Source organism: Mus musculus, chromosome 13 (assembly GCF_000001635.26).
Source record: "Mus musculus strain C57BL/6J chromosome 13, GRCm38.p6 C57BL/6J".
In the NCBI taxonomy this organism is placed as follows: domain Eukaryota; kingdom Metazoa; phylum Chordata; class Mammalia; order Rodentia; family Muridae; genus Mus; species Mus musculus.
The window spans coordinates 41,631,900-41,642,764 of NC_000079.6; the positions used below are offsets into that span (position 1 = coordinate 41,631,900).

Consider the following 10,865-nt stretch of genomic DNA (forward strand, 5'->3'; position numbering starts at 1 on the left):
ATTTAATTGTGGCTGGCTTGCATGTTCAGAGGTTCAGTTGGAAGCATGGTGCCATTCAGGCAGACATGGCACTGGAGGAGCCTAGAGTTCTACATCTTAATCCAAAGACAGCAGGAGGAGACTGTCTTCTTCAAGTACCTAGGAAGAGACTGGAATTCCACACTGGGCAGAGCTTAAGCATAGGAGACCTCACCCCCCACCCCCCACCCCATCACACACACAGTGACCTGCTTCTTCCTACAGAGCCTTACATATTTGAACAAGGCTACATGTCTTAATAGTGTCATTCCCTATGGGCCAAGCATTCAAACACACGAGTCTGTGAAGGCCAGGCCTTTTCAAACCACCACAAAGAATCAGGAGCAGTGTTCTTAAAGGAACAAATGGTAAATGTTTTAGACTCCGGAAGCAGTGATCTCTGTTAAGCCTGCTGTTGTAGCACCAAGCATAGATGTAGGAAATGAATGGATACCACTTGTTCCAAAGAAAACTATACACAGAAACAGGCATGTGGTAGTCGACTGTCACTCATTCCTGGCCTAAGTCTACCTTTATTGTCGGTGTTAGTTGCCTTCTTATTTGCTGTATTCTCAACATCCATGGCTACGTCTCTTGGCTCTTGTGATTGGTTCATCTTCTGTTTCTATTTTCTCAGTAGGGCCTTAGTTCTTAGACCTCTGTGGTTTTGTAGTGTATCATGGAGGTGCTTTGGTCTAGTGAGTGTGTCCTAGGTAATTCAGAGTTAGGGTAGCCATCTGTTCATGGTCTGTTCTTTCATATGGATTTCAGAGTTTATCTACTGAATCCCCCCACCCCTCGCCAAGCATGAGTGTGGTGCTGTTAGAACCCACTTGGGAAGCTCTGGGATGTTTGGGGGTGTGACGTGACGTGTCCACTTAAGGAACCCATCCTCCCTCTCATTAGAGAGAAAGCTGCTTCCTCAGTAGGAGTCGTGTGCTTTGCACACCTCCTGAACACTGATGTGCATGGTAGTTCTTGGTCACACTTTGGTTGTACTGGTGTGAGGAAATCGTGTGCCTCTTGGGTAGTTGTGTTTAGGAAGAATTCACAGAGGCCTGGTGCAGTGAAGAGGTGAGTGGACTGCGGACAAGCTAAGCATTAAGTCAGGTACAGACTGGGACTGAAGAAACAACTGAAGTGTAGTCAAAGATAGAGAATCTAAAATGTAACATTTATTCAACAGTTACATGCTACTAAGTGTAAAATGTCAAAATGAACTTAAGGAGGAATACTAATGGAACAGTATCTTTAAATCACTGAAGTGCTGAAGCCACACACACACCCCCCACGCCCAATCTCCAGGCCCAAATACAGTATTTGGAGCATCCCTACCAGAATTTTAAGGAACATTTACCCTCCCTCCTTTTTAATCCAAATTATTGCAGAAAATAGAGTAAAATTTGTATGATTTTTGCTGAGACTGGTCTGGCCATGTCAGGAAAGACAAAAAGGGGTAAAGGCAGCATGGGCTCCAGGAATACTGCCCCTGGGTGCAGAGGTTACTTGCTGACATCTAGGGCTTTGCTGTTGGTTTTTAAATTTTATATATTTGTATATAGGCATTTTACCTGCGTGTATGTCTATGTACCACTTATGTGTCTGGTGCCCATGGAGGCCAAACAGGGCATTGGATCCCTTGGAGTTAACGGATAGCCATGGGCTACCATATGGTTGCTAGAAATTGAACCCAGGTCCCTTGAGAAAGCAGTGGTTGCTGTGAACACCGAGCCATCTCACCAACCCATGTTTGCTTGAGAACTCACTGAGAACCACCTGCCTCTGCTGAGAGAGAGAGAGAGAGAAAGAGAGAGAGAGAGAAAGAGAGCGAGCGGTGGTTGAGGGTGCTGTTGCACCTGGCCCTCTGCCTTTTCTTCTCTCCTACTTTTCCTTTATTGCCTCTCCCCTCCTCTCCTCTTTTCTCCTGCCCACCCTCCTTTCCTTCTAACCTCCCTTCCTCCCTTCCCACTTTCTTCCCTGTGGTTTTAAGGCCCTCTCTTTCGTAGTATACTGAACCCATCCACTTGGTTTCCAAGTTTACAGCTGTGGTTTTATTTTTAGCCTTTTCTTCTTTTATGATGGCATGGTGTGAGGTAGGACCAGGATGGCTATTCCAGCACCGTAAGTTGAGTTATGAGGCACTGATAGTTCCTCCTGCCGTGACTGCTCTCTAGAGTTAGTGCCCAGAGTGCTGGGACCAGTACCTATTTCTTTCCTTTTCAATATGTGCATTTTAAGGGGATGGATGAGAGTGTATTCTGGAGTAAACATGAGTGTCAGTTCTTATTGAAAAGATCCTCACATTAAAAGTGCTGAGAGCGTGAACTGTGGACTGTAGAGTTCCGTTAAAAGCACCGTTCTTGGGTTGTGTGGTTCTGTGGGGTTTGGGAACGGTTAACCAGCCGTGTGGAGGAGATCCTCAGTCAGGTGAAGAGTGGGGAAGGTTTTCTGTTTAGGTAACTGAAAGGTGACTTGCCGCAGGCAGCCGTGCGTGTGGCAGGTGGGGCCCTGGATGACTCTGCTCTGCTTCCCTCCCAGGTGCAGCAGTGGCCGGCATCTACAGAGTGGCTGGGAAGAACATGGCCCCGCTGGAAGCCCTGGTGTGGGGCGTGGGGCAGACTGTGCTGACACTCATCATCTCCTTTTCAAGGATCCTCGCCACACTCTGAGTTCTGAGGGAATGTCTTCTTCACTAAGGAAACGTGTGGACAGAGTCCCCGGAAATGTGTGGTTAATCAGCTGAAATGAAGTGGTACAAGCAGGGACCCAGCAAGAAAAACCTAGGGAAGACCTTGAGCCGTGTGGCAAGCCTGCCCTCTGGCGTCCAAACGTTTGCACTACCGCACTGCACCTTACGTGCCTCCATCCCAGGCAAGGTGCACAAGACTCTCTGTGAAGCTGCAAGAAGAAGCACCTTGTTTAGTTGCCAATCAGGTTAACATTGGTGTTGAAACCGTCGTTCTCAACGGTGTTGTGTTAAGTTACAGGAACGTTTTGAGAAATTGATCTATGTGCCAAACTTTCCTTTCTGTTAACATTGATCATGTGACAGTTTGCAAGTGTAGACATAGGTGAGTGCTGTGAGTATACTTGACATGGATTCAGGTAACGTAGCCAGGCTTAGCTTTGTCGTGTTAATCCCATGAGTGTTGGATAGTGGGCTTTCAATACCAAGGATGGTGTTCGGTTTGTTAAGCTGAGTGTTCTGGAACTTGGGGCTTTAATCTGTCTCTGTGTTGTTATTTAATTTATGTGAAAACCACTGGTCTCCTCAGTGGACGACTAGCTGAGCTGTTCTATGGACTCAGACTTGTAGGGTGCATACTTTTCAGTAACCTACACCTTTCATAGTTTCCCTCATATATCATATTCTATTTATATGGATCAAACCTTTATGAGTCAAACACATTGTCACTTGTGTGTCATAAAAATATAATTTACATTTTTCTTATAAATTTTGTAAGGAAAAGTCTAAAATGCATGTTGCATTCTTCAACCCTTCTAAAGGTTTTTGCCTCCATCTCACAGAATATTCTAATTCATTGCAGTGGGATTGTGTGCACTGTGTACGTGTCTTGAGTGTCTTGGATTCTATAGTACTAACTGCTTAGAGAGTGGCCTAAATTAGGCTCTGGGATTAAGAATGCTTCATTTATAGGAAAATAATAAGTACCTTACATAGGAAGAGCAGTAAACTGTCTCCCTCTGTGTATGTGGCAGGGAGAAAATTACACTTGGGAAGACTGAGGACTGAGTGGATGGTTTTCAAGTTGGCAGTTAGTCTGAGTGTATCAAGACAATGCAGAACCTTTATCTAAGCGGGGATGTTAGCGGTGTGGTTTAAGTTTGTGATTCTAAGTTATTACCTGAGTCGAATAGAGTCTCAGGTCACATTCATTAACAGTGGAAATGTACTTTGTTTATAAAACCTTTTAGGAGGTTTAGAAAAACACACAGTTGTTTATTACAAATACAGGAAGTTGGGAAAGTACAGACCCTGGTTGAACTGAGTGTGTGTGTGTGTGTGTGTGTGTGTGTGATAACCAGTTGTAACTACAAACGTGCTAACTTAAGGGAAGATCCATTGTAGAAATTATGAATTTATAGGTAATCTAAAGAATAGCATAGCACCTTGAGCTCCTTGACGTAGTTTGGTTGAAGACGTTTATTATCCATGCCCCTTTTCCCTAACAGAGAATGCATTATCAGTTTCGGGAGGAGCTGCTTTGCCAGTGCATCAGCCAACTTAGACTTACTAATAACGTGGCTTGGAAATTTAACAACCCAAAAATCAACCAAGAAGCAAAGCTATATCCTTAGAGATGTCAGAGAACAAGCCTGAAATTGATTTCTTCTGCTGTGCCCAGGCCTGCTGCTCTTCCCATGCATTCTTTGTATTCTTGCTGTTTTCTAAACTTAAACGTGAGCATCTTTTCCAGGTAACCCCAGTTTTCTCTCCTGTTTGGCTGGCTTTGCTCTTGTCAGCAACTCAGAGCTTTGTGTGCCAGCGTGAGACTTAACTGTCTCTGACATTGACTTGTGTACAGAACAAATATTTGTGTTAACATGGTTATCTTATGATCTGAGAAAGTTATCATGTTAAAGTAATACGGAGCCCATTGTTCAAATCTAAAACTAACTAAAGATTACCTTGATACATTGACTATGTGAATGAATGGACCAAAGAGAATTGCGCTTGTTTTGTGCTCTAGGGTGAAAGTCTAAGGGGGTTAGTTACCTCTTTAGAGACTGTCCTGCGGTCATCTCATTGTCAAGCTAATTTGCATTAAGAATTGTGTTCATGTGTGCACTTTTAATTTGATGGGCATTTTTAGTTTCTTCAGTTATTTCCATTGGGATTTTGTGTAACTATCAACTCTTGGTATTTTGAAATGCAATTGAGTAGTGTGGATTTATGAAACTGTCTATATATCTATTTATATGGTAAAGTTTTCAAGAAGCTGTTTCTTATAGAGACAAAGTGTTTAATGAAATATATATATATATACACATAAGAATATCATTATATATACATATATAGATAGCTATATATGAATACAGTCCAATTGGAAAGCTTTGTTTGATGAACATTTTCCTGTTCTTCTGGAGAAGTTGATACATTTGTTTGGTTAAATGCTCTTTGAAATAGACTGGAGGGTATTTAAGGGTTTGCTGGAGACCCTTGTTTTGGATCTGACAAAAGCTCTCACTGACATAGTCAGTTCCATTTTCTTAAAAGCTCAGCCATGGATTAGCAGCACATTTTCTTCCTTAGCACCCCATCTCATGTGACCAAGAGCCTGATCACCATACAGTTCCATCAGCTTCTCAGGAGACATGGTTAACTCAAGTCCTCGTGTGTGTCAGCTCAGCCAGTGGTAAAGGCTTACCCAGGATTCTTTCTTAGTATTCGAAACACAGAATTCCATGGCTCCTTTTCTAAGCCTTCAGGAGATTTTTTTTTTTTTTTTTTTTTTTTTGGTGAAAGAAGGGAAATTAGGTGTGTTGTGAAGAACAAGGATAATTAAGATCTGAGGATGCTATAGAAAACAGTGCCTCCAGGACCTTCCATTCACAGCGTGGAAGGCTGGGCGCCCTCTTTGAGATGCCTAGGCTGGTACTCACCACTTAGCTCAGTTTGCTGAGTTCTGTTCTATAGATCTCCTGTGTACAAAGATGGCTGAAATAGGATTTCCTCAGACTCTCCCAGGAACTGGACAAGCAGTTTCAAAGTCTAAAAAGGTTGGGGTAGTACCTTACTACTTCCTGAGACTCACCCTTTCTCCCTCCCCGGACCTCATTTTTCTTTTTCCATCTCATCCTCTGAGTTGGACATTTCAATGTCTTAGGTGTTGCTCTGACAAGGACCAGACTCTAAGCCAATGAGATAGATCTGAGTCCATGCTCCGTCACGTGGTTCACTTTGATCTGAGCATCATTTAACCACTCTCAGCTTTAGGTCTCACTTTGAATTGATTAATACCTCCTATGGGTAAACAGTATGTTTGTGACAGTAAGTCAGTAGAATTCTAAAGTTATATTTTTCCATAACCATTGGGTTTTATGAAATTCACCTTCATCCATTTCTTTTTTTTTCTATATATTTTAAGAAAAAAGACTTTTATATAATTTTACTTTCATTACCTCCTCTTTGCCCCTTAAAATCTACAGATAACTTTTCTAAGGAGACTTTGAGGAGTTGATGGTGATGGGCGTGATGGGTAAATAGGAATATATTACAGGTTCTGCTCACCTCTGGTTAATGTAGAGAGAATGGATGTGGCCAGCATTTCCTCCACTGCCATTTCCTACTTGCTCCTTTTGGTTTGACTCAGAACATCCTTTGACTGGGTCCCATATGCAAAGTACTGCCCTCGTATTAGCTCCCGCCCCTCCTAGTCATCTGTCACTGTGACGTAAAGAATATGGAAACATTACTGAGGAATTTCTGATGATGGCTTTAGATTATAGAGAAGTGTGGTAACATAGCTTAAGTATGACTGGGTAGTTACTGAATCTTTTTAAAATCAGGGGGCTGTATTCTCAGTGGTTAGACTTGACAGTCAGCCAGTAGTGTCCTAGTTATCCATAATTTCTCATCCTTTGAAACTGTTCAGGATATAAAGGACATTATTCAGTTTTAAAATGTAATGTTTCTTGAATGTGCAATGCCATTTGTAACAGAGAGAAATTCAAAGTGGGGGATGTTAGAGAGGCTAATACACAAAACAAGAGCATATGAAAACCCCCTGTGTTTGCAAGCATAGTTCCTCCATCCTGTTAAGACCATAACCACCATGGAGAGAGAAGTTTGCTCATGCCTTGGTTCAGTGTGTGTGGGCTCTACAAAACACAGGTGCTCATGGCACGTTCTGTGGGGGGATTTGTCCTCCCTTGAGGATCCCTGTTTTCTGTAGGTGATCCTGTATGGTGGCTTAGTTTCTGAATTTGCCTATCTTAGAATCTAGCTGGAATCTGTTTGGGAGAAATTAATGTTTCCTATGTGAAATGTTTTCAGGAAGCAGGTGCTGCACTGCTACACCTTTCTGAGCAAGCTGAGCTGGGATGCAGTACCCTTTCTTCATTTAGATCCGCTTTCACATTCTTTACCTACATGTGGGGCACATGTATTGAACACACATAATGGCCTTTTGGGTTTTGCAAACTAATATATTTAGCAGTTTCTCTAACAATCTCCTTTCCAAAGCAGATGTCATACATCCTAACTTAGATGTGTGCATTTCTTGACAGAAGCTGACGTGCTGGTGTAGAGAGACTGTTCAGTGCCCATGTTTATGCTGTGGTTATCTCATTGAAAAGGATGCATTCAAGGCACAGGGCTGGGGGTGGGGTAGGCAGAGAGTCCATGTGATGCTCCTGCTCTCCTTTGCACGATGTCCTGCACCCACACCTGCTGTGTAGGCTCCGTGACACGGCCTTTCCCTTTGGGGAATGCCTAGCTCCATACTCTGATGCTGATCATCTGGACTCACCCCATGAGCGGAGCACTTCCCTCCTAGACGTGCACTGGGGATTCTTTTCAAGACATTCACTTGTTCAGAGGCTTGAGAGCGCCACTGATTGTAAAGGTTTTGGTTTGGTTTGGTTGTTGTTGTTGTTTTTTTTTTTTAAGTTTTATATTTTTGAGATAGAGTCTCACTCTGTAGCCTAGACTAGCTTTGAACTTGTGATCCTTCTGTCTCAGCTTGTCAGGTACCAGGATTGCAGATGTGTACCACTGTGCATGGCTCCTCCTTTTTAAGTCAAAAGGTTTACATTTCATCTCTGAAAGTGGTTAGAATAGAATAGTTTTAAAGTTTTCTTTCTAGAAAGAAAAATACTCTTGTTTGCCTAGGTTTTTTTCATAGTGCTTATGATAGTAGCTGTGTTTTCCTTGGGGCACTCTTGCTCTTCCCCTGTACACACCTTTATTCATGAGCTCCACCTGTTTCATGAACAAGTAGGACGCTCCCCTCAGCTCATTGTCGCCATATGATCTGGCAGAATGCTCACCCGTGGTTCTAGCCCAAGTATTAGCCCCTGCCTTAAGATGTCCCAGGATGAGAGAGCAGCTTTAGTTATATGATAACATGGCTTTGTTTAAGTAGCACAAGTATAACTGCTCTAGCAGATACTAAGAAACTATCAGCCAGCCCACTGATGAACCATTTAGCTAAACCACAGTATAATTTTTTTAAAAAGCTAAATGATATCTCAGGGCCTTGAAAGTTAAGAATCTTTTGCAAAGTGGACTTAGGGAGGACTGGGGTTTGGCCAATGAGCTGGCTTTGTGCACAGCACCTGCAGAGAGATCCCAGCACTTACAGTGGGCCACTGAGACAAGTCCAGCTACTTACCTTTTACAGTTCCGGTTCCGTAGACATTAGCCACTGACTGTGACAGGCCACAACTGCTTCTACAGTCCTTCACCACACGGGGGTATTTGCCTCTCCTTCTTTCCCTTTCTTTTTTTCCAAGTAAGTATGAAAGTAGAAAAATGTAGACAAACAAATGTGGGATTTTAAAGTTGAGTTTTAGGTAAACTAGAGATTCCTGTGTGGACAGTGTTAGTTTAATATTGTAGTTACAAAGGCAGACACTTTATGTAACCTTTAGACATATGTTTACCATCAGGGATTTATTTTTACAATAGAAATATTAAATGTACTGTGAAGCTTAAAGACAGGAAGACTAGACGTTGGAGGGTGATACTCAGACAAAAGTGTGTTTGGTGAGGTACCCGCGTTATGTGAACATGACTTCCCCTTCTGTTAAGACTATAAACTACACTGTAAGAGTGTGTGTGTTGCATGTTTACATAAAACAATTTCATTCTGAAGGATTATTTCAACTATGTTTATATGTAATACCTAACAGGTTGTAAATAGTGTATACTATTGATTTTTAATTTTATATGAGCGATTTTTTTATTTCCCAAGTCATGTACAAATCTCATTGTGTATATAGCATAACTCCCTGGAGACACAAATTTTGCAGTGAATTTTAAGTATTTTAATCGCTGTAAGCATCATGTTAGCCTCAGAGATGCTGGTCCTTATTTTAAATTATTTTTCACCACACATTTTCTTCAAAGGGCAGCAATAAACATATGCAAGTTATTTTGGTTCTTGAAAGTTGGCCTCAGAAGATAAGAGTGCAGTTCAATTCACAGCTGTAAAGAAAAGATGCACAACTTACACCATCCGCGTCTGGTCCCAGGACAACTTCTGAGATCCATCTGCACATGGCTCTCCTCTTTGTAATATACAGGGTGAACTGTTGAAAACACACAGGACATCTGTCACAGTGAATCCAGCACTTCAGTGTCATTACACAGAATTTATTGGATTAAAGTTTGTAATATACAGTATTTTAATAAAGTTTCTGTATTCAATTTCATGCACTTATATATATAAATAAACCTGTCTTTAAAAACTATACAGTGCTGAACTCCTGGCTTATTTCCATCCTGTCTCTTCCCACCTTGTTCACAGCGGACTCGCTGTGTTCTCATACACCAGTGGAGTGGCCTGGAGGCAGTTTGCCTGCATCTGTAAGATCCTGGGCCCAGACCCTGGTTCCACAAAAGCCATAGAAAATAAAACGTCATGGCCTTTCTGGATCTTCTGTCAGTTTTGTCTGGGCCAGTTTCACCTGTGGACTTTGAAAGTGTTGAAAAGGTTAAGCAGCAGGTTGAAAGACAGTTTAGTTAACTGTTATATTTGCTGGTAACCAATCTTGTCCTAAACCAACCCTGGGCCACATACGCATTTATTTCTACAAGTCACTATTCTAAAAATGAAGTCACAGGACTGGGGTGGTGGCTCAGTCAGTAATGCTGGTTGCATCCAGAGCTCCAGCACTCATGTAAAACATCAAATGTAAGGTCACAGAGACAAAAGGCACCCTGTGTTTGCTCCTTAGCCAGTCCTGATTGATAAGTTCTAGGTCCAGTAGAGACCGTCTCTAAAAATAAGGTATCCTTAGCGAGATGGGTAGTGAATGAAGGCACTTGCCACAGAATCTGATGACCTAAGTTCAGTCTCCAGTACCCATATGGTGGAGAAAGTTCAGATATAAATGGAGAGTGATGGGAAGGCATCAGTCATCGGCCTTGATACACACATAACATGGCAATATGGAACCTGGGAGTCAATATGTAGTCAGAGTTCTTAAAAGATTGCTGAGGGAGATGCCAGGCTAACCATCCTCTTGAGGAGGGAGCAGAGAGCCACTCCCTATGAATGTCACTGGGACAAAAAGTAGCCTAACTGCATGTTAAGGATGCAGACAATTTTCACATGTACTGGTGTTTATCTAATTCTTACTAAACTGAAGTCTACTTTCCTTTTCTTTTGGAACAGAAGACGTTCTCATTCTGCCATAAGAATAACTTTCCAGCCGGGCGTGGTGGCGCACGCCTTTAATCCCAGCACTCGGGAGGCAGAGGCAGGCGGATTTCTGAGTTCAAGGCCAGCCTGGTCTACAAAGTGAGTTTCAAGACAGCCAGGGCTATACAGAGAAACCCTGTCTCGAAACCCCCCTCCCCCCAAAAAAAAGAATACCTTTCCACAGAGACTGTGAACCCAATCCAACCAAACAAGAACTCGAGACGGAAGGTACATCTTGCACAAATGCACACAAAGTTTATTACTTTGTATCATCTTTCTTGGGCTCAGAGTAATATTTTGAAATGTTTTTGAAACGGGTAAGTATCCTTAAATATTTTATATCCGCTGAGCATTGTGAGAAGACCCTAAATTTCAGACAAGATCAGAGACAAAGAAAACCCAGAAAAAAAGACACTTGAGTCCTCTTCCAAGCCACCTAGTGGAGGACAAGTCCTG

At 42.3% G+C, this 10,865-nt stretch overlaps 1 protein-coding gene across 2 annotated transcripts in view; it reads left to right on the forward strand.

Annotated features, from left to right (window-relative positions):
• The window catches only part of Tmem170b (transmembrane protein 170B), a 35,473-nt gene extending 26,018 nt beyond the window's left edge, over positions 1–9,455 (forward strand). For both annotated transcript variants that reach the window (NM_001163572.2, NM_001368686.1), the window contains one exon: positions 2,557–9,455. In NM_001163572.2, coding sequence (NP_001157044.1) covers positions 2,557–2,687 — 131 coding nt within the window. In that variant the 3' untranslated portion in view covers positions 2,688–9,455. The remainder of the gene's footprint in view (positions 1–2,556) is intronic.
• Positions 9,456–10,865: the final 1,410 nt, after the last annotated feature.